The sequence below is a fragment of the Micromys minutus genome (assembly GCF_963924665.1).
Source record: "Micromys minutus genome assembly, chromosome: 18".
NCBI lineage: Eukaryota > Metazoa > Chordata > Mammalia > Rodentia > Muridae > Micromys > Micromys minutus.
Window position 1 is genome coordinate 46,402,966 of NC_137953.1, and position 24,658 is coordinate 46,427,623.

Here is a 24,658-nt window from a genome sequence, read left to right on the forward strand (position 1 = left end):
CATAATAGTTGAATACTAGCAATATCATATGGCTCAATGTGATGTCTCCCTTTCTACCTAGCATCTCACCAAAAGGCTATTAAAAGTTTATTTTAATTTGTTAATTTAGAATCTACTCATTTATTTTGAAAAAGAGTCTCGCTGTATAACCCTGGCTAGACGTGAACTCTCTATGTAGACCAGGTTTGGCCCCAAACTCAAAGATCTGCCTGGGTACATCTCCTGAGTACTGGGACTATAAGGCACGTACCAACTGTGCCAGCCCCTCCCTCTCACCTACTGCATTTCTTCCTTTGTTGGAGGGGAAACATATGCCAGTCAGAGGACAATTTATAGAAGTCAGTTCTCGCTGGGTGGGGGTGGCACACGCCTTTGGTCCCAGCACTTGGTAGAGGCAGCTGGATCTCTTGAGTTTGAGGCCAGTCTGGCCTACAGAGTAGATTCCAGGATAGACGGGGTTACCTTGTCTCAAAAATGAGAAAATCAAAACAAAACAAAAACCAGTCAGTTCTCTTCTTCTTCCATTGCACAGTATAACAGATTGAGCCCAGGTCATCAGGCCTGGCAGCAAAGGCGCCTTTACCTGCTGAGCCATCTTACCAATCCAAGCCATCTCCTTATCCATACAGAGTACTTACTGTTCCTTTACAGATGTATGAATTAGTATAATTAAAAGCCTATAGAAAGTTCTATATTTCAATAATTTCTCTTTCTCTCTGGCTTCTGCTCCATTTTTATCTTTAATTTTTTATGTGCTATAATTTATTTGCCATAACTATACATATATATGGAACGCATTATGGTTTCAACACCTAAATACAATGTACTTATCATCAAACTTTAATAACTATTACATCCTTCACCTCAAACATTCATTATTTCTTTGTGGTGAATTTTGAAAATTTGAAAATTTTGAAAATATCTGGGTTTTAAAAAAAGACACACTTTATTCTAAGATAGTTTTTCAAAGTGTTTTACCCAGATACATTCAAATTGTCAATATTTCTCAGTAGTCATGATTCGTTGTAGAAATAGGTTATAATAAAATTACCTGAGCTTCGTGTGCCTTTAAATGTTTATAGATTTTAAATGAGGTAATACAGGGGAAGAATCATGTCCCCATTTTATACCAACTATATTAGTCCCAGCCTTATGGAAACTTGGTCTCACAAGTCTTACCCACTTCTGTAGCTTTTTGCGTTTGGAATTGCAACAAATGTCTGTTTCCTACGAATTGTCTTTCCATTCATAAACTGGAAGTGCAGTGTGACTGCTCTTTCTGGTTGCCAACTTGAGTACATGTGCAGTAAACTACGATCCAGAAATGGAGGGCATAGCTGTGATCCAGATCTTGAGGCCAGAACACTCAGGCTTCTGACCTAGATCTTGACTTGGAGATCTTGAGGCATAGTGGCCATGAAAAGCTTAGGCCCAGGTAAAATAGTACCCACCTTTAATCCCAAAAGACTGAGGTAAGCAGATTTCTGAGTTCAAGGCCAGCCTGGGACAAAGCAAATTCCAAATCCAGGCATGGTGGTACACGTCTTTAATCCCGGCCACACCTTCTACTAAAGAACACCATCAGGACATCGGAAGAAGGAGGATTCACTCTTCCCCTACCTGCACTTACTCTCCAACACCTACTTCTTCAGGATTCCAGCTTTACAGAAGACCAGGTGAGACACCCAGCCTCGTGGGACTGAGCAACCATGAGACTCCTGGACTTCCCACCCACAGCTGCCCATTGTTGGGTTAGTTGGACCACAGACTGTAAGTCATCTTAATACATTCCCTCAATATATAGACACATTCCATAAGTTCTATGACTCTAGAGAACCCTGACTAACACAGCAGTGATCCTATTCTTCAAACATGAAAACATTAAAAAATAAATAAGACTCCAGTGGGCATTACTGACCTGCATTGATTACTGCATCAAAATATCCTGGAAATTTCCGATTAACTTTAATATAAAGATCCACCCTGGAGACGGCAATTTCGATTTCTGCGCGACTGAACAATCCCTTTCTCCGCAAGTATCCCTCATATTTTTCCTTGTCCATAGGTACCACCAAGATATATCGAGGCTCAAAATAGGAATATTTCAAACTTCTTACACCCTAGGTGTTTAAAGAAGGTAAGTCAGAAAGAGCTGAGCCACTGTGGACATCACTGTGGGGACATCTGACAACTCAAGGGCACCACACAGCATCACACTCAAGAACACATTTCACCTGTACAATCAGATGCTATTTCCCTATAAATATTTCAAGGCTGGATTACTTTTCTCTCTTCATCAAATATTAAATTATCACAGGAACTATAACAATTCACTCCACAAGGTTGTCCTCAAATTAATCGTTCTAATGAATATGGCTGCTAAAAAAAAAAAAAAAAAAAAAAAAGAAAGAAAAGAAAATTGCCAGGCATAAAATAGGGCAGTGTTGCCATTTTATTACTGAAAATGAATTTGATTCCATATTTCAACAGGCATTCTCGAAGCATTAGAAGATTGAGCTCTTCCCAGGGAAAAGGCTCCCACAGTACCCCTCTGCCCATCACCTTGGTGCCACTGGATAGACAGGTAGCGATAGAGATATATAAAATTTAGCACGGTGATCAGACAACTACAGTCACAAATACAGCCCGTGAACTTGGGGGAGTTGGGGAAAGGATTGTCAAAAGTGTGTGTCTTCGAATGGAGGCTAGACCCTGCTACCACTGTGACTGGATGAATTCACACATCTATGTCACCTGTCACTTCTCTGCGGCTCAGGTCCAGCTAAAGTCTGTTTCCTGGTAGTAATTAGACCCTCCTGCCACTGCTGCTGGAGCCACCAAAGCCACCTTGCTTTTCTATTGTTTGGCAAAGTATCAGCCTCCACCATCTAGGGGCTGGAGCTCCTGCCTTCAACATTTCCTTCATTTACTTGTGCAAAATTTAAAGACAAGCAAACAACAAAAAATTCAGCCTTGTGGTTCCACGTGTTACAGCCTCCATCCAGAAGGTGACAGACAAAGTCAGTATAACGTGCTTAAGCAGGTGAGGGGTGTGGTCTGTAACCTGGGAGGTCTGGGTTGTGACTTCAGCTCTGTAGTTCCTAAGGGCTCTGCACACATCCCTCAAACTCCCTGGGCACGAGTTTCCTCTAGGGAGAAGGGGGAGAGCTGTTCCCAGTGGATCGTGAAGCCCTTTCAAATCAGTTCTAACATCATCAGTTTAACTGGAGTTCAAAATTGTCACTTTAACGATTGAGGGTTGGGGGGGGGGCACAGGCTGCTTTTAAAATGGTTTCTCAAAGAGCTGGTGACAAGGGCAGTCTGGAAAAAGACACCTCAGCTGGAGAGGAATGGGAAAGATAAAACAGTTTATAGACTTGGCCTCCAGAAAGTAAGGAGTAAGCTCCCATGGAGGAAAAGAAAAAAAAAAAAACAACCAAACAAACAAAAAACAGAAAACGGGGAACAGGAGCCATCACTGGAGAAACTGTCAAGCCGGAAAAGGAAGGATGCAAAGGGACAGCAAGGCTGCACTCAGACACGCACGAGTTTCAAGGCTGCACTCAGACACACACGAGTTTCAAGGCTGCACTCAGACACACACGAGTTTCAAGGCTGCACTCAGACACGCAGGAGTTTCAAGGCTGCACTCAGACACGCAGGAGTTTCAAGGCTGCACTCAGACACACACGAGTTTCAAGGCTGCACTCAGACACGCAGGAGTTTCAAGGCTGCACTCAGACACACACGAGTTTCAAGGCTGCACTCAGACACACAGGAGTTTGAAGGCTGCACTCAGACACGCAGGAGTTTCAAGGCTGCACTCAGACACACAGGAGTTTCAAGGCTGCACTCAGACACGCAGGAGTTTCAAGGCTGCACTCAGACACGCATAAGGTTTTGCTTCTCTGTCCAAGGCAGGCATTTTTAGAACAGATCTTTTTAAATAATAATAATTTTAAAAGGAGTAAAGACGACTCCTCTTAAAGATACAGAACCCATTAACTGCAAAGGAATGACGCAGAAAGGTTAAGAGCTGAAGAAAGTGTGCCCAGATCCACTGAAGCAGGGACAGCAGTAAAACGGGGCCACCATCTCCCCCTCTGTGGCATGACAAAGGTCAATGAAGCAGGCACTCAGTCAATGGGAAAGAACAGCCTTGTCAAGTTGTTTTACGTTTGCTTTGATTACATTTATTTTGTCTGATTATAAGCGTTATATTGCTTAGCAAAAACAATGTTAAAACATTAACCATCACTGGAGACCTGGTTTATTTGGTTGAGTTCATGTTCTTCAAGCAAGTGGGTGGGAAATTCAAGGGTTTCCTCTGGTTCACAATTTTGAACAAATGTCTGCACGTTATAACTTGAGAAGGTTGCTGGGGTAGCTGGTGCACGGGGGAGGCACATAAATCTGGAAACCTGAAAGTCTAACTTGCCAGAAGTATAAAGGTGTTGCATCCAGTGAGCACTCAGTCAAACAGCAGAACTGCCCACACAGCTCCACGGAGAAAGAAGGGACAGAGTGACCACTCAGGGTGACACACTCGAGGGGACAGGGAGCTACCCACGCCTGTACCTACTCTGTATAAACAGAGACACTGTGATGGCAAAGAGGTACTTTACTGAGAAAATGAGAGACAATACATCTTGAATGGGGCCGTAATCTAAATCTTGTCCCTTAACTTTCATGAGTCTTACTCCACAGTGACAATCAGCTTAACACTTGATGATTCTGTACCATTTCTCTTGTGCCCAGCAGTATGTTACCTAGATATTGTAGCCCCAACTTCAGACTTTCAACACACACACACACACACACACACACACACACACAGTTGAATGAAAAATACTTACTTCTAATTCCATATGAATGCAGCTTGCTAATCCATCTCTTGCAATACCTTCTACAGTGTCCCTATTTAATCCATAGTTGTGATTGCCATAATTGAATGTTAAAATAAATTTCCCCTGGAGTTAGAAAAATACAAAGGTTTGCACAGAACATTGCTGTAATATAATGACTAAATCACTTCATGTCTTACTCTCGTGTAATTCTGTAGAACTGAAAAATTGTCACAAGTGCAGAAGAGTAAAAGGCCATGGGACAGTGGAACAGCTAAGCTCTGGTGGCATTCTTCAGAAGCCTCCCTGTGAAAAGAAGGTTTCCTGAAATAGTCTACTGACAAGATGTTTGCAGAGGGTTATGAATGGAAGCTTCCAGTAGATCAGGCCGTGGTGCCTGCTTACCTATTCCCTGCCAAATTCCCACCACAAATCTTCCTCATGGAGGGAGCAAAACTAATGGCTCACCCTCTCCCTTGCAGTTATACCAGCATCCCAGACGTCCAGACTAGGATCCCAATCCTAAATTCCTTGCATTTCAAGATAAAGCCATGAAAAAATGGGTAATCCTGAAGGCTGTTGACATCCTAAAAGCTTGGGAGGGGAGAAAGAAAAAAAGAAAGAAAGAAAGAAAGAAAGAAAGAAAGAAAGAAAGAAAGAAAGAAAGTAAGAAAGAAGGAAGGAAGGAAGGAAGGAAGGAAGGAAGGAAGGAAGGAAGGAAAGAAAGAAAGAAAGGAAAGGAAGGAAGGAAGGAAGAAAGAAAGAAAGAAAGAAAGGAGGGAGGGAGGGAGGGAGGGAGGAAAGAAAGAAAGAAAGAAAGAAAGAAAGAAAGAAAGAAAGAAAGAAAGAAAAGAAAAGAAAAGAAAAGAAAAGAAAAGAGGGAGGGAGAGAGGGTGGGAGGAGAGAAAGTAAGACAGAAAGGAAAGTAGACACAGCCTGGTTTTCCTTGTAAAAATGTTTTTTATTTAAAGTACCCCAAATGTTAGTCAGCAGAATTGTTGCCTGCCCTACAGTCATTTAACTATAAATACCACCCTCTTTGTATATTCTGGAAGCCCATTTCCTGTGTCAGCTGTATTCCTTTTAAAAAGAAAGGAAAATGTAGGTTAAAAAACACACCCCTGAAATTGTGACTTTTTCTTTGATAACATATTTAGGAATCCATTAAGGCCTACCCTAAACTTGGAAGCTGTTAACTGTAGAAGTCATAAAAAAGTGGTTGACCTTAGTAAATGTGCCTTCTGAAATGCATGACTTTAAAACAAATAATGTTCAGGGGTGCACCCAGCCCCATCAAATGGTGGGAGCATCACTAAAAATGGGGAGCAGCTGGGAGTCTAATGTTGCCGTCCTTAACAGCAGCCCAGAGTCTCCTGCTGCCCTCCTGGCTCCAGATGTTCTGCAGATATGTATAGATGACAGACTGGCTATCTGCCAGAGGAGAGATTTTTGGCAGGAGACACAGAGTGCCATTTGTGGTTGGGTGGATTTCCAGGGATCAGGTGTGCTGGGGTTGGTGAGGAAAATCATTACAATCAAAGTTAAAAACTCACCAACACATGTCCTTAATTCTTTTATTCTTTCAATCTCATAATCTCTTTGTTCTTTGAAGAAAGTTCTGACTCTTTTCCATATGTATGTATGCATTTGAATATGCATGTCTATGAATCACCTGGCACGCTCTAGCGTATTTACCATGTATGGAACAGAAAGGTGCGCCTTGGACCTCACCTTTACTGTGGGATCTCCTAAATCTCCAGCTTGCTCACTCACACAGAAGGTTCTGGCTTGTCAATTGCCACACCCATGTGATACTTCTATTAAACCAATCTCTCTCTACAAATATGTATTAATATGTATGCATGTGTTTGTGTGTGTGCATGCACATGTGTGACTATATTTGTATGTATATATGTATTGTATATAAATATATATATTTGTGTGAGTGTAAAAGAGAGATTATACAAGCACATACACACACACCCTATTTACTGGTTCTGTTTCTCTGGAGAGCTCTAATACTCTATACATATCTGAGTTATTTTTCAGGTATATGCTTGTTTACTTCCTCTGTGGACCTTTCTCATAAACATTTTCTGAAGGCATGCATGGTTGGAAGAGACCTTGTATTGTGCATATAATAGAAAAGAGATCTCATTCAACTGATTTGGTAAGCCTTGAGAGGAAGCAGTTCCCCAGGTCTGGGCAGGCACACTCTCAGTGCATGTGGGTTTCCTACTAAGTAGCATTGGGCACACAGAAGAAGCCTCCAGGGTTTGCATGTCTACAGGGGAGGGGGCGCCTTGAAGGAAGGTGACTAAGTATGACTTCTCTATAAAGGGCTGGCGTAGCTATCTGTGGACCGTTGACTGAGAATGATTTGCTGATTGGAGGAAAGTGTTGGTTGAAAAGACACGGGAACATGGGAGAGGGTGGCGGTCCAGATGCTTAGCTATCATAGCAGCTAGGTGGGCCTGCTCGCAGTAGGTGCCTGGGGGTGGGTAGGCCACAGTGTCTGTTGAGAGAGCCAGGCTGTCTGGGCAGGTGGTGCGTGGAGGGGTGTTCTGTGTGCAGAAGGCTGAAAGTGTGGGCATGGTCGGGAGGCAGACAGTGTGTATCATGAATTTATGACTCTCTTGGCTTAGCTCTTTTCACGAAACAGTGTCACATGCTAAAGAAAAGGAGATCAGAGGTGAAAGGCTGATGACAATTACATCAGAGTGATACATGTTGGTGAGACAGGAGGAATGAGTACTTCTCAAACCCATGGGGATTTCTGTGGAGCATTAGACTGTAAAGCTAAACATAGCCTAAAGGTGCAGCAATTTCTTAGAGTGGGGACTGAAACAGACTTGATTACAGATCTCATAAGCCGTGAACATTGGGGAGCAAGTGATGTGGGTGGAGAACAGATAAACCAAACTCCCAGAGGAAATGCCCCACTCTAACAGCAGAATTTAACATCCATGGTGGGATCGAGGTAGATTCCATCCTAGGGCTCTTAAAAATAATGCTTCTTAGTACAGTGAAGACACACCTCAAATCTTTTAAAGGCTGTTAGAAATGTAAACCTCTAGAGAACTTTTAATAAATCAAGCGCACCTGTCAAAATACAGCCCTAAGAAAAAAGGTCTATGATGCCCAAGACACTCTTTGACAAGGTTATGGGGAGGGCTGATGGGAGTACGGGACTTGCTCACATGGTCTTCTCTGTGGGTATAAGATGAGCCCTATGAACACGTACCACGGTAGTCAGCTGTGCGAAGCTAAACTAATGTAATTACACAGCCCAAGTTTAGATGTTCTGTGATTGTGCACAATGAAGGTTTGCGACAGCTCCATTGTTTTGGGGTGAAGACAGAGAAAGAAGGGAGTGAGAAAAGAGAGAGAAGAGATCGAGTACTCCTGGCTGAATGCTGACTGCTCACGGCACAGAGAAAGTCTGGTCCTTCCCTGCTCCTCAGTTAAGTTGTCTAAGTGTTTGCTAACACGGAGGACTGTGGTGTGGCAACACTATGAGGTGTGGTGTAGGAAAAGTGTGGTGAACGGAGATGCTCTTTCTGGGTAACAAAGTTGGAAGTGGGTATGTACTTACAGCTGGGAAAATACATTCAAGTTGTGAGGAGTCCCTTCCAGATGAAGGCAAAGAAGAAGCGTGTGCTTAAGAAAATGCACTTGAAGCCAAAGGACTGTGTTCCACCCTCAACAATGAACCAGATTTACAAAGTGCAAAACATTTCATCTTTACCATTTTAGAAATTACTGTTCCTTAAATTCCTGACAAAGAACATGTATTTCTTACATGATAGAAACAAATCAAAATAAAAACAAACAAACAAAACCAGGGAATAGCCTTACCATGCTCAGCATTTCATCAAAATCCTCTTGGGAAATAAAGTGATAATCAACTCGATCCCCTTCACCAAAGTAAGGCGGTCTTGTGGTGTGACAGGCCCTGAGGTCATAGAAACAGAGCTCAGTCTATTTTCGTGAACTTGAGAGTCACAATGGAAACGCTTTCATTGTGAAAAATGTTTTGAAAATGAAATCGACCCACAGATCATAAATCATAAAGTAATGTAATTGTGAAAACAGTGTGCCTTAGAAGTATTACACTATAGTTAATCACTATAATCTATGAGGATTATACAAATTTTGGTTCATCAATATCCAATTTTTACTTATATTATTTATTGCTTTCTGAATCACCCCCCTTGCCACCACATAATGACAGCTGAAGAAGTATACCATCGATTGCTTTCACGTTCTCTCTGATCTATGAGCATTTTCTGTAGGCTCCTCTCCCCTCTCCGCACACATGGCTGCTTCTCTGTCAGGACTGCTTAAGCACCACTTTCCGAATGCCTCTCCTAACCTCCACTGGTACAGTTTGCAGGTCTTCATGCTCCCACAGCCTCAGCCTGTGCCATCTGCATACCCCACTGTTTGTTCAGGGCCCAACTCTTCCTCCACTTGAGGGCAGAGACACCTCATTCTTCCTGGACTGTGGTTTTATACTGGAATTATGCACAAGTCTCTGTAGGAACACACAGTTCTAGTGCTGAATGAATGCTTAAGTACAGAGGCCTTAGCTATCTATTGTCTTGAGATAGCATCCGTAACTACACATGTGTGCGTGTGCAGGCACACACGCATACACATAGACAGACAAACACACACAGACACACACACTTACTCCTTCCATAATCTTTCCTGTCTTCCCAGCACAGCATAGAGCCAGAAGACTTTGGCCCTCGACTTTGTCCTTGCATTCCCAACACCTGGCACATAGCAGACATTCACTAAACTTACTGTAACATCAGGGAAAATGAAAGGTGTGAGATGCTCAGCTGTGAAGCTCACCATTATAAAGGTGACTACAAAGGTGACCTGCCCAAGGTCACCCTGCAGGCTGGTGATGGCCCCAGAACTCCAACACAAAGTTCCCAACTCCCCGAGATTCTAGATGTCAAAGCATTCTGCCTTCAGAGGAGTAAGTTCTGGGAATGAAACTGAATTTCAGATTCTCTAATAGCTCTAAAACAGGAGCGACAATTGCTGGGTGCTTGGCAATGCTAATTCAGTCACAGAAGTAAAAGGAAGGAAGAGCAGGTGTTACTTCTTATTTTGCAGATGATCAACTGAGCACACATTTATACACAGAGCTAAGTAGCCACACCAGGGTGACTCCAGTCAGCTCCCGTGACAGTACACCAAGCAGGAGGTGGGAAGCTGAGCCTCAAAAGCCTCCACATTGCAAAGTCAAACCCACAGGAGATTTAAAATCCATATGACTGCTCCCTCCCTACTATAACCAAGAACTAACTGTATCAGGAAAGTTTCAGGTCTCAATGTTGACACAGTAGGTGCCAAAAGAGAACACATTCAAAACACGGTGACATGTGTTTTGTTGTTGGAACGCACTGGCATTTCTCCCTTGCCTGGGCAGAGACCTGGGACCCTCTGTCTATTGCTGTCCCTGACAGTCGGGGAGGATAAATCTGTGGCCTGGCATCTGTGGCTGTGCACCTTCAACAAAGTCTTTACACGCTACATTGAATTTACATTTCCCAACAAGGGGATTGAGTGGCAGGGAGTTTTGAAGACTTTCTAAACAGAGACGACACAAAGAAGCAATTGGAGGCAGGTGAGCAGGTAAACAAAGAGAAAGGGATGACAGACTCGCAGAAGCCGTGGGACCTTCTATTAAGAAAGACCTATGATGACCTGTGGGCTTTTCAAACTGTCATCCAATTTTTACATACGGAGACCTTCCCTGTGTGTGTGCTGCCGGAATATGAGCATTCTGAAAAGGAAATACCTCGCAGTGTCTCACCAAGCTCACTTAGGAAAAGCAGCACCAACTGTAACTTGAGTGGATTTCTTTGGGCCATCCTGTCCGCATCTGCCCCTTCCTCTACATATGTATTTCTATGACTTTATTACTTGCTAATTAATTTACTAGTGAAATCCTGGTGCATGATTAAATCCTTGCTTCAGATGGGAGCCAGACTCCCAGTTAGTTTCTTTTACTTTGCGACCAAAGGACTAAGCTGGAGACTGAGGGTAGACTGCATCTCTGGCTATAAAGGACCGAGGGGAACTTTGTCATTCCAGAGCGGGCTGTCATCGAAGCCCGTGGAAAGGACACTGTTGGGAAGGAAGGAAATGTGATTGACCATCCCTACTAATGGCATTCCAAAGTATCTAGGGCAAGGTGATAGGAAGAAAAGCCATCGAGAAAGAAAGAGTGAGCAGGAGGTTGGGGAAGTAGACCATGTCGTATGACTTGGAAGCACAGATTTAGAACCCCAATTCTGGACTTGAGTGCCTCAGGAAACCATGAGCAGGACAGCAAATCCTGTGCTAATCCAGGCAGAGTCTGGCTCTGAGCACATGACTCAGCACACGGTAACATGCCATATCTGTGATTTCTCTCAGTGTGTAGCCCAGGTGTCCACCCAGTGCAAAGACATCAGGAAACTGCTGGACGCAGTTGAAGGGATCGTGAGCACAAGGGAAACCTTTCCTTCCCGAGGCCTTGTCCCAAACTGCCCACCTGTCACCTTTGCTAAAGCACAGCTGGAACATGCTGCTCCCTGCTTAGACACTCACAATGATCAGACCATCTTCCTAGCCTAGTCTTTTGTCTGACCACTTTCCTACTTTTTAACTTAGCTTTCAGAGTTGTTCACAGTGTGCCCCCTCTCTTAACAGAGTGTTTCTGTGCCTCACCAGGACAGTGTCTCCATCAGACCCTACATCCTACTATGCTGTCATGGGCTCCTTACTTCCCTGGTAACAGAATTCAGCCAAGCCTCTTGTTAGACAGCATTTCCTACATCAATTCTATCCAACACTCATTGCTTTATGAAGCCAGGATGGGGCCCATATTTCCTCATTTCAGGTTTATCATCAGCACATGGACCATGGCCATTCCGTATTACTGAATAAGTCAAGGAAACATGCTACAAGGTTGTTACATTCATAGAAAGGAGAGATCTGAGAAAAATGACCTTAGGCTATTTCATACAGCTAAATTGAACTTTAGCTATCTCATGCAGCTAAGCAGCATGTGGTCTTTTACTTTTAATGTTAAAAATAAAAGCACATTAGTAGTCAATATCACAAAAGCTAAAGACAATAAAGGTTATTATAAAGCAGAGATGGGGGGAAGAAGAGTTTGACTTTCAGATCACATGACTGGCCTTCAGCCTGAAGATGGTCTTCTTTATTCAACACGTTTCTAGTCATGGCTTGTATGGTAATATGGGTTAGAAATAGACTTTGAGAGCAGTACCTTGTTAGCTCTAGGATACCAGTAACTAACACAGGTAAAAAGTGGCATCTGACCTGGTTCTAAACCAAAAATAAACAGTAAAACCAAAGCCTAATGTCACGGAACACCCTGTCCAGCGTTGTTGGTTGTACAACAGAACCATGTTCTTTCTTCATGCAGGTTAGTATGTGACAATCTCACTAGTTGTCTTGATCATGCTGCATGTAATTTTAGGAAGAAAAACGCTAAAGAAAAGAAAGTAAATAAGAGAGAAGAAAAGTGGAGTAAATATCTAGGAAAATGTTACAGTGAGATTGTATTTTTGCCATCTTTCATTTAATTAAAAATCTACAATCTATGTGGGATAAGGAACATTAAAAGAAACTATAAATGAAAGCAATGGCTTGTCTCTGAAGATGTGCCTTGGTTTATTTTTAGTTTTAATCACAAAGCGGCAGACCTATCTTAGCTTTCTCCATGGATGAAATCACTAGCTACCTAATGCCCTTCTTTGTGACCCAAGGACATGGTCTTTGATCCAGACCTTGGTGGTGTTCTTAGAATCTGCTACCGGACGAGCCTGGCTGTCTGCCTCCATGAAGATGCTGAGGCCAGTGGGTGGACCTACCTCTGACCCTCCGAGGTAGGGACAGAGAGGGAGGCAGTGCAGCATCTGGTAGCACTTTGATTCTGACCTCTGACTCTAGTCAGAGAAGAGTTGGTGGCAGCCCCAACAGAACATCCATGAAGCTCATTCTGAGGGGTTTGCCACCTCACACCTGCATCAATGCCACAGGGTCCATGTTCTAAGGCAGCAGCTCCTTACCAGGTTACACACCGCACATAGGAAAGGACCTCCGCAGTCCCTCACTAGGGCCTAGAACATGGGAGCAACCGAGTAAAGATTTACAGAATGAGTCCACCCATCCATCCATTTCTCCACGGAGCCATCAATACTTCCTGTTGCTGTCATTTCAGTTCAATTTGCATACATGGCCATTTACAGTGATAAGTAAGAAAGACCAGACCACCAGCTATTGCCAGATGCCACCATGAACGTGACAGGGACGAGAGAAAGCCCTGGTTCCCTAGGTGGCTTTGGTGATCTCTAGTTTGACCTTCCACCCACTGTGCTCAGCTCATCTTGGAGAGCAGGCTGGGTGTCCCCACTAGGCATAATGTCTGCTGAGCTTTTAATGCTAGTACTAACTTTTAGCTTATTTTTGTAACTTTGTGGTATTTCTATTCTCTACTATTTATGTGTAGAAATGGCCAAATGGGTGTCATAATTCTAAGTATCTAAATAAATGGGCCTTATAAAGATGGTATTTCCACTGTTTGAACACATACAGCTTCAGGAAGGGACTTTTTCTGTAATGGAATCAGAAACTGGCATTTCTTACTGCCCTACATAACTTTGTAGTTACATCTTCACCTCACTAGCATACACCACTAATTCCAAAGTAAATACTTTGCCACATAGAAAACTAAAGAGGGAACAGGTCAGGAAATCACAGTTCAACTCTAAATGTGATTTCCAGAAACGTCTAAAACTCTTCTTAGTCTAGTGAGCTGGTTTTCTCAGATGGTTTCTTTTGTTTTCTTTTGTCCCCCCCCCCACCCCACCAACACACCACCAACACCCACCCCACACCCACCAACACCCCACCAACACCCACCTTACACCCCTCCAACACCCACCTCACACCCCACCAGCACCCACTCCACACCCCCCACACCCCACCAACACCCCCCACACCCCACCAACACTCCCCACACCCCACCAACATCCCAACAACACCCACCCCACACCCACCAACACCCCCCACACCCCACCAACACCCCACCCCCATCTCATCAAAGACAAATCTTTTGTCTCTTTTGGCTAATGGCTAAATTCTTCTGTAAATGTCTTACTACACCAGTCAGAGCGGCAGGAGAGGAAAGACCCCCCATACCATGAGAGACCGTATAATCACACCAATCCAACTGTAGCAATTGGTGACCTTCAAGGGTGCACGATGGTGGCTGGGACCTGTGAGAACTTGTCATTTACCTAACACTCATGCCATTTGCCACTTTAAATATAACTTACATAAATTGCTGCATCTGTGTGAGGATTTGCTCAGAGCAGACAGAATTTGCAACCTCTGAGAACTTTGTAGAAGAAAACTATCGAGGTCCCCAACAAGGCGGACGAATCTCCCAGACTTACATGTTAACGGGCATACTTACCCATATCTGAAGTAGGTATTAAACTGTCTGCAGAGGCGGTGGGCGAGTTCTCGTTTCCCGCAAGCTGCAGGCCCAGTGAGTATGAGCATGGGATAAGGAGCGTCCAGACTTGGCAGGGTGCTGCAATGAGATCCAGGGGAGATGCCCTGTGTTAGCCACCTGAACAAGGTGAAGTTTCTACATCACAGCCACAGCTAGTGAGCACGTGCTGGATGCTGGCAAGGATGCTTCCACTCTCCGGAAACAAGATTATAATATGCCCAAAACAACATTTAGGGCTGGAGAGACGGGCCAGGGGTTAATTTCAGTTGCTGCTCTTGTGAGATGACCCAGGTGTGGTTTCTAACACCCACACCTAGCAGCTCACAACCAACTCTAAATGCAGTTCCGTAGGAATCTGATGTCCTCTTCTGGCCTCATAGGCACCCACATACACATGGTGCACACACACATGCACTTGGGCACACACACACATAAACAACATAAAATATAACTTTTGGGGGTAAAATAACATTCAAAGGATAGATTATAATGTAAAAATACAAATTTACCTCAATTTACTTTACCAAGCTTTTCTAGAGGAAAAACACAGTAGACACATTAGCTCCTGATTGCTGATCTATTCCTCCTAGAACTTATCAAAGAGCAAAGTGAGTGAGTTCTGGGGTCAGTGTTTAGGACACATATCTACTGCCCCAGGATACAGGCATGCCAAGCGGGCTTCTGAGTGACAAAGGACGTCACATATGAGCAGTTCCTACATACTGGGCACTGCTGTGCAGTCTCCACACACACACACCATGTGGTTACCACAGGGGCTAAGCACTGCTTCTGTCATTTCTTCACTTGACAAACTGGAGAAAAAAAATATGACAGACAATGACAAACACATGACCAAAAAGTAAAATAAAAGCAACCAAACAAGAAAACTGTTAAGACAATTTAAAAAATATTCCCTATTGTAAAAATAAATACAAATGAAAGCATACACCAAATCCAAAGTTGCACAAAACCAAGGCCTCTTAAAGAAAGGCCTAGTGACAGAACATCAGGGACAAAGCATGTGCAAGATGATTCTGGAAAGCTGGCCACACTAGAGAGCAAAGAGCTAGCCGTGACTGCCTGGCCACTCACCGTTTGTCTTTATCACTTTAATCATGCATCCATCCCAGTGACATCAGGTGAGGGGACACTGATTCTCTAACAAAGCAGCACACAGCTGACCGGGCCAGCTGCCAGGGCCTGCTGTGTCCTGGCACAGTAGGAAGGACAATGGTTGAGTTACATGGCAGTCATTGACGCAGAACTACCTGCTTGGCCTCTGCCCTTCTTTGTCTGGCAGCCAGACATGACCAGGAAATACATGTTTCTTAAACGCTGCTACTGGTGTTTTTGATACATATTCTTACACAAATACAACCTTAAGCATCGAACAAACAGCCACATTAAAAATCAGAGAACAGACCTTCTTCCAAGTCAAACGTACTTTTCCTGATGTACTCAAAGGAAGGATAAATCGTCTCACCCACACGGCTCTCATAAACGTGCAAACAGGTCAATGTTGACATGATTACGTTGTATGTAGTAAGTGTGTCCTGGATTGTGAAATAAAGCACTGTACTAGTCTCTGTAGGAAGCCAACCATCAGGCGCAGAAGCAAATACCACATGAAGGAAAAAATGCTTATATCCAAGAGTTTTACAAGTATTTTTAAAATGCCTTTGGGTATTGATAGAATTTCTATACTTATGATCTGACAGACTGTTCAAAAAGAAATGGAGAAACCATGGTAAATCTGTCTTTGGATCTGGAGGTGAGAGACTGGAATCACGTGCAACCAGGCAAGGTGGCTGCTCCCTGCTGGGCTGATGGCGGCTCTGTGAGGGACTAGTCAGGTTTCCCCGAGGTGAGCTGGGCTTCCTTCTGCTCTGAATTCACAGGGTGCTCTCTGGCAGAAGTAGATAACACAGGCTCACGGTTAAGGAAGGGTTAACAATTGACGGTGTGATGGTAAATCGTGATGGCCAGCTTGTTCGGATTGAGAAAGACAGCCCAGGGTTTCAGTGAGGCACACCTTTGGGTGCATCTTTGAGGATCTTCCAGAGAAGATTAACTGAGGGAAATATGACCCATGCACAGTGTGGATGTGTGTGGTGCTGCCTTAGTGACTTCTGGGGCTGGGATAGAATTACATGTCCAGAAGCAACTAATAGAAGAGTTTACGCTGGTCTCATGTTCTTCATCAGGGAGCAAGAAAAACAACAAGTGTGTCTATAAATGGTAGAAATGTTCTGCTAATGAGATAAAGGTCTGTGTTTCTATCCTAGGGAAGAAAAGTTAACACTCTGTATTTTAGAATTCACTGTCCTTTGGCTCAGGCTAGCTAGAATACAAGGCGCCCTATGACAGGGTACAGAGTCAGATCACTCTTATGTCTGAGGAGGCCACCACAGGGTGAGTGAGCGGCACACTCAAGTACACGAGAACAGGCCATGACTGAACACTTGGTCCTTACCTCTCAGAAGACAACAAAGAGCTTCGAAACCGAATTCCATTATTTAATGTAAACCAGCGTTTTGCCTGTGTGTCGTCTGGGCACTATGTGTGCCTGGGGTTCGTGGAGGACAGAAGAGAATGTCAGATCCCCTGGGATTGAAGGTGCAGACAGGTGTGAGCTGACAGATAGTGCAGACAGGTGTGAGCTGATATGTAGTGCAGACAGGTGTGAGCTGACAGGTAGTGCAGACAGGTGTGAGCTGACATGTAGTGCAGACAGGTGTGAGCTGACATGTAATGCAGACAGGTGTGAGCTGACATGTAGTACAGACAGGTGTGAGCTGACATGTAGTACAGACAGGTGTGAGCTGACGTGTAGTGCAGACAGGTGTGAGCTGACATGTAGTGCAGACAGGTGTGGGCTGACAGGTAGTGCAGACAGGTGTGAGCTGACAGGTAGTGCAGACAGGTGTGAGCTGACATGTAGTGCAGACAGGTGTGAGCTGACATGTAGTGCAGACAGGTGTGAGCTGACATGTAGGTTCTGGGAAGAACACCCAGTGCTGTAAACTGCTGAGCCATCTCTCCAGCCCAAGAAAGCAGCTTCCACGGGGAGTGTGTGAGTCACAGAAGAGGGGTCTAGGGAAAACAGCAATGTTCTCTTTCGTCACCCACCCAGAGCTCTATAGATACCTGTCGAAGATCCTCTGTGGCTGCGACATGCTGTTGACAATGTGGGTCATGTGATCCCGGACAGCGACCACTTCAGGGGGAGGGTCATACTTGTTCACTGCAAACACCTTTTCCAGAATGAGAAAAGGAAAGAGAGACATGTTTGTGTCTCTAAAGAAGAAAGGGTGCACCTGCCCTTCCTGCAATTCCTAGATGTGCAAACAGACAGACAAGGTCAGTCCCGTGGCCCCCAGCCTTGCACGCAGTCTCTGGTCAGCTCTAACCTTCCTGGAAACCCAACGAGGTTACTGTAGAAAGCTGAGGAATCCTTTTTCTCTTTTGCTTTATGCTCTCTGGCTTGGGAGGAGCTAAAGAAAAAAGTCAAAACCTCTGAAGTGCCTGATTAATTTTAATCCAATAAACAATCCAATCGGCAGTACCAGAAGGGCTACAGGTGCATTTGACACTAGAGAACCATTTCCTGATGTCCTTCTGTCCATAACTGTTCCCACTCCCAGCCTTGCACCTCTTTACCCCGGCTTTCTCAAGCCAAGGACACAGGCCCTTTCCCTGCTATACAGGCCTCTCTGTCTTTACTATCCTCCTAAAGAGAGTATCCCTTTACTTAATAGTGACTTCCATTTAATTCTCTTAGAAAAATGTTAAAAGAGGCATGTGCCAACGGCCCGGAGTGTGGGATGTGGATAAAGAAGCATCTGGGGCTATTTTTAGTCTGGGCTGCAGAAAGACATGTATGGGATGGATATGTGCCCACCTGTATACCTTCCTCCATTCCCATCTCACACTGGATCTGGTTTAGGAAGCCCGCCATTAGTACTGATTCCTGCTACAGCTGCTGGAGGGAGGGAGGCGGGGGCTGGCTAGCATGCAATAGCTCACCCTTGCAAGCTGTGTGAATCGCATGGACCCTTGTAAAGAGCAGAATTAAGGAAACTACAGTATTAGAGCAGTGATTTAAGCACCATTTGATAAGATCGTGATATATATCATTGTTAACTTCCAATATGACACAGATGGAATGTCAGGCTCTGATTATGTAGGGAAGATACGCATGTTGCAAACCAGCCACAACTGGCCGTGGGCAGCAGGAGGGGCACCTGTACTCCTCACTGCCAGACTTCCCATTGTACCCAGGGAACACCTGGCACTGCCCAGCTTAACAGAGGACTCAATTGGCAAATCCTAGGGCAAGGAACTTGTTCCTAAATAAGGAATTAATTTGCATGCAGCTCTGCTTCTCACTGATTGGTTACACGCCCTGCTGTAGGCACCGTGACATTTTTGCCTCTTTCCAGCAGAAAACACATGGGCAACATGATCCCGTACCTTTTCCTCCACTTTAATCTTCTGCTGATCTAGTTCTGTGAGTCGCAGCAGCATAAATATTACGAAGAACCAGTACTCGGGTTTGTTCTGTAAGACAAGAGGATTGTTGAATAGCTCTCCTCTTCCCCAGGTCGGCAAGCGCCAGCCTTCGATTCTCAAGGCCTCTCAACACTTACTGCCATGAGCCAGTCTTCCAGACCCCAACACAGGGCTCGGCATTTTCACATCTGACAGGCCCCTTTAATTAGCAACCGAGGTACAGAATGTGTCCAGTAACTGACCAAGCCCTTCAAATGCTAATCCCCAAGAGATGGGCAGGAAGGCAGGATTAGCCTCTGCTAGAGGCTGAGCCCACAGAGGTGGGAAGCCCATCTAAGACTCCAAACCCTCCTCTACTAATGCCAAAGAGTTTCACTACTGAAAGTAGTGACATTTGGCTGTTTCTTACGATTTCATTATGGGTTGATTATTTATTGCACTCTTTTGTATTAGCTGGGTTCATTATAAACTTGTCTTACGCTAATAAAATGTCACTTGCTTATGAACAAACTCCTCTTTACTCCCTGCCTGACTTTAAAGCTACTGAGGGGTTTATTTTGTATAAGATGCTTCACCTCCCTGAATAGCAAGATATGGGTGTAAGATGCCTTTCACAGAAAGGAATGTAGAAGAAGTAACTATATAATCGCATCTTTGCTTAGAGTCCCAACACAGAGACACAGGAAATGGAATGCTAAGGACCCTGATTGGATCACTCCGAGTTGGATTCATGAGTGAACTACCACACTGCACCCCAGAAACCTGAATGAATATTAAACACCAAATGAAGCATTTTAAAACTTCTCTTGAATACTTCAAAGTGTTTTGTCAAAGTGTTCGTTTTCGCCATGGCCATTTGTGTGGACGCAGAGCACTCTCCAAAGGTCAGAGTCTGGAGTCTGGTGGCCACCTCATACCTTCCTACTTACTTCCTCTGAGGTGCCTTCTCATTGTCTGCTTCTGTCCCTATCTGCTTTTAATTTTTAATGTCTCTTTTTATTTCTGATTTATCTAGATGTCTTCATACTAGAAAATATCATCCTGAGTGAGGTAATCCAGACACAAAAGAACACACATGGTATGCACTCACTGATAAGTGAATACTAGAAAAAAGCTCCGAATGCCCACAATACAACTCACAGACCATATGAAGGTCAAGAAGAAGGAAGACAAAAGTGTGGGTGCCTCAGTCCTACTTAGAAGGGAGAATGAAATAATCATGAGAGGTAGAGGGTGGAAGGAACTTGGGAGAAAGAAAGAAGGGGAGAAGCAAAAAAGGGGGAGTCAGGATCAGGTGTGGGAGGAGACTGGGAGTTACACAGAGAGTCAGGAAATTGAACAGAGTTGTGTAGCAATGGGGAATGGGGAGTTGGAGGTCTCCACCAGCAAGTCCTAGACTCCAGGAAAGCAAGAGGCTCCCAGGATCCAATGGTGATGACATTGGCTGAAATACCCACAAAAGGGAGGGAGAACCTGTTGAGACCATATCCAGGGCTAGGCATGGCCCCCTGGTTGAGGAATGAGGCCACCTACCCATCTCCAAAATTTTAATCCAGAACTGCTCCTGTCTAAAGGAAATACAGGGACAAAAGGTAGAGCAGAGACTAAAGGTAAGGCCATCCAGAGACTGCCCCACCTGGGGATCCATCCCACATGCAGACACCAAACCCAGACACTATTGCAGACGCCAAGAAGTACTTGCTGATAGGAGCCAGATATGGATGTCTCCTCAAAGGCTTTGCCAGAGTCTTACTGATACAGATGAGGATGCTCACAGCTAACCATCGGACTGAGCATGGAGACCCCAATGGAGGAGTTAGAGAAAGGACTGAAGGAGTTCACAACTGCATAGGAAGAACTCCCAGGGACTAAACCGACAACCAAGGAATACACATGGAGGGACCCATGGCTCCAGCTGCATATATAGCAGAGGATGGCCTTATCTGGTATCAATGGGAGGGGAGACCGTTGGTCCTGTGAAGGCTTGATGCCCCAGCGTAGGGGAATGCTAGGGTGCTGAGGCAGGAGTGAGTGGGTGGGTGGGGGAGCACCTTCATAGAAGCAGCGGGAAGCGGGTGGAATAGAGGGGTTTTGGGAGGGGAAACTGGGAAGGGGGTATAACATTTGAAATATAAAGAAATACAAATAGCCAATAAAAGATTTTTTTTAACAAGATATAAACAAAACGAACACAAGAGAAGCTTCTGTAGTCAGGACTCTGTGGAGGCACACGGAAAGGAGATGGGTAGAAAAAAAACGAACAAAGCCATGATGGACAGTGAGTGGGGCACGAGGGCTGGAAAGGAGGAATAGAGAAACCTAGAAAACTGTCCCCAATCCTTGGTCTCAGCGTTATAACCCCCTAGGGACTGTGTTATTTCCTTCTGTAGTTATTTTATGGCTGCGCCAATTCCATGGCTGTATCTAGGCACATTACTTAAGTGTCCTCTCTAATACCACTTTCCCTCTGTTATAAAACAGGAAGCACGTTCTGTCTGGACCTCTGGGCTCTATTCTCCGATATAAGGGACACTGCTTTACAATTTTAATTAATCTCTGTTGTAACGTTTAGCTCCACCCACCATCTGTCTTAAAGGACCATGAGGTGACTGATGTTCAGATGCCTGATTTCCACAGCCATGAAAGACAACCTTACTTTTCCAAAACAAGTTGCTTTAAGTGTTAGCTGTGTAACCGTTTTCAGAGGGGTGTGTTGGGGAGGGGGGGCTGTATTCACATTCCTGATGCTCCTGATCAAGACTGGCCCCTGTTCCCTCCCTTTCCCAGCCGTGGGGGAAGCAGACGCTCACCTGAACAGGATTCCTCCGTAGATTGAGAACTCGAAGAATAGGAAGATTTTCAATGTACTCTATTTCACTCAGCTCCTTAATCTGTTTGATCAAAAAAAGAAATCCACTGTCAACAGACGGTGAGCAAAAACAATGGGGAACACGATATAATAGGAGCCAATATAATTAGCTCCTTGAAATGCAATTTATTTTAAACATGTCCTGTTGAATATCCAGCTTTTCAATGAGAATATGACAAAGCCATTGCAGAACACAGAAATGACCACATTCACCTCTGTAGATGTGCAAACTCGGGGGAGGGGGGCATTTCCTCTTTTCCCTTTGGGCTGGAGAATGGTAATCTCACTCATGTTGATTTTGAGGAGAAACAAAGTAGTGTGCAAAGGAAGAGGAGCCACCATCCACCCCGGTTCCAGCTCTCCAGGCTCTGGCTTCTCCCTGCAGTGTCTGTGACTGCTAAAGCCTTCTGACTGCTAGGGGATACATCACTCTATGCTTTTCCCATAGGGATTACTTTACAGTGAAAACTGTATGGATTGTTTGTTTGTTTTAAGGTCTTTACGCAACCCTAGCTGGCCTGGGACTCACAGAGATCTTGCTGGCTCTGCCTCCCAAGTGCTGTAACTGAAGGTGTGTCGCACGCCCAGGCTGTGTGTTTAGAACTTCTAGTCGACAATGTGAAGAACAGAAATGATTCCGCAGATGGACAAGTGCCTTGGTTTAACCAGGCTACAGCCTGGGTTACAGCGGTCCTGCGCCCTCGACCATTCTAAAGACACATAAGCTTACTTAAATCTTCTACAATAAACAATTGCAACCTTTAGCAGACACAGATAGTGGATTTTGTAATAAATTAATGTTTCTCAGCAATCTGCATGCCTCATGAAAGCATTTTATCAACAGGTTCACAGATAATTTCTAAGTTATCCAAACCCAAGTGACACCAAAATGCAAATTATCCCAAAACTAAGTCAGGGGTGGACACACATGCCACTTTCAAAGGATGTCATTTCCAATAACGCAATCAGAAAGGTAAAGGCAGAGGTGGACAGCTCCCTGGTTTCATGGCCAGCTTGAACTACAGTGAGCGCCGGGCCAGAGCTGCAGAGTAAGAACAGATCTCTAAAAACTAAGAGCAAAGGCAGCAACAGTGGAGGGGCTGGAGACAGGGCACAGGGTCTCAGAGTACTGGCTGCTCCTCCAGGAAGCCAGGATTCCCTTCCCAGCACCCACGGCGGTCCCAGGAGCCCTGACACTGCCCACACATAGTGCACATCCATGCATGGAGGGAAAGCATCCACACGCTAAAAACAAACACAAAAAAAAGGAGAGTAAGATATGAAAGTCCCACTCTTAAAATTGTTATGTTTAAAAAAAAAAAAAACAGTAGTGGGAAAAAAAGGAGTTAAAGGCAGTAACGTAACAACACAGTGGAAATTAGTTTAGATAAGCATCTATCAGATCCAGAATGGAAAAAGAGTCTCAAGAAGATAAAAATGATAAAGGAGTATATTACAGAAAATGTAGACATATTCTATACATTATTTTAAATGTGCAGCCATGAAGAAAATGATGGCTAAGAGAACAAACTATTCTTTAAAAAGAAATAAAAATTAAAAAAAAGAATGTTTAACCTCAGTGATAACCAAAGGAATGTATATAAAAGGGTGTAGAAGCACCAGGCTTCGTTCCCAGATGGACAGTTTTTAAATGATCCTGTTGACGAATGAACAGCCAGATATGCCTACGATAAGTTATCCAAACCTCATGACTGCAGTGGGAGGAGCAAGCATGGGCTCTCAAAGGAAATCAAGAAGCTTTATGACACCCATTCCCAGAAATGGCATTTCCAGAAATCCATCACGAGGAAATAATAAAAAACGCATGTAACGACAGATTTATGTGTGAGTATATCTACTTCAACATTATTTTAACAACAAGCTGTAAACACAACAAATTTCAATAAGTAAATAATTCAATAAATCCTGACAGATCCATTAATAGATTATCTTATGCTATTAAATCAGATTTTTTTTGAAATATTGGGACAATTTGTTTTCTATATGGGAATTCAATGTCTATTTCACACTGCATACGCACGCACACACACACATACACACATACACACACACATCCTACTTAAAGACTACATAATGAAAAGAAATTCAAAACTTGAAATTATAAAAAAAAAGTAGGAATATTTTAAAAGTCGAAATAAGGAAGATTTATTAAAACAAAAAGCAGAAATGACAAAAGATCACAGTTAAAAATAACTCCCAGCCCCATCCCCATTCCCCAGACACAGCACCACACACTTTTAGGAGCCTTGGAAAGTTCATGATAACCTCAAAACTTATAGGCCCAAAACAATGGGAGCTCATTCGTATGGCTCTGAAGAGGAGACTACATCCAGGGACGGTGAGTCGAGCCTATGATTGCCCTGAAGGCTCCAGAAGAGAACCTTTCCTTGTCTCTCCCAGCTTCTGGTGACAGAAAGCAACACAAACCCAGCCTCTGTGTCTGCTGGAGGAACCAAGTTCCATTCCCAGCTTCCCACATGGAGGCTTGAAACCATCACAACTCTCATTCCACAGGTTTGGATGCCCTTTTGGCCTCTGTGAGCATCAGGCATACACATGGTACACAGACATACATGTACCCACAGAAATAAACTGATGACTGGAAAAAAAAAATAAAACAAAGAAACAACAACAATAATAGCAACAAACCACTGGCATTTGGGCCACCCTAATTCCTAATTCCAGGATGACAGTCTCATCTTGAGAGCACTAACTTCATCCTCACTTTTGTAAACAAGGTTTCATTCACAGTTTAGAAGCGGGGCGGGGGGGGCATATCCTTGGTGGGGGATGTCACAGTTTACCCCTTTCTACCTTGAAGGATTAGCTTCGAAGGGAAGTTTACTTTCTATCTGA

The 24,658-nt window shown here is 44.1% G+C and overlaps 1 protein-coding gene across 3 annotated transcripts in view; it reads right to left on the reverse strand.

Annotated features, from left to right (window-relative positions):
- The window catches only part of LRGUK (leucine rich repeats and guanylate kinase domain containing), a gene marked incomplete at both ends in the record, with an annotated part of 99,494 nt that overhangs the window by 42,697 nt on the left and 32,139 nt on the right, over positions 1 to 24,658 (reverse strand). For all 3 annotated transcript variants that reach the window (XM_080932239.1, XM_080932238.1, XM_080932237.1), the window contains 7 exons: positions 1,919 to 2,120; positions 4,857 to 4,970; positions 8,703 to 8,799; positions 14,359 to 14,478; positions 17,548 to 17,654; positions 18,874 to 18,960; positions 21,723 to 21,803. In XM_080932239.1, the coding sequence (XP_080788365.1) occupies positions 1,919 to 2,120; positions 4,857 to 4,970; positions 8,703 to 8,799; positions 14,359 to 14,478; positions 17,548 to 17,654; positions 18,874 to 18,960; positions 21,723 to 21,803 (808 nt within the window). The remainder of the gene's footprint in view (positions 1 to 1,918; positions 2,121 to 4,856; positions 4,971 to 8,702; positions 8,800 to 14,358; positions 14,479 to 17,547; positions 17,655 to 18,873; positions 18,961 to 21,722; positions 21,804 to 24,658) is intronic.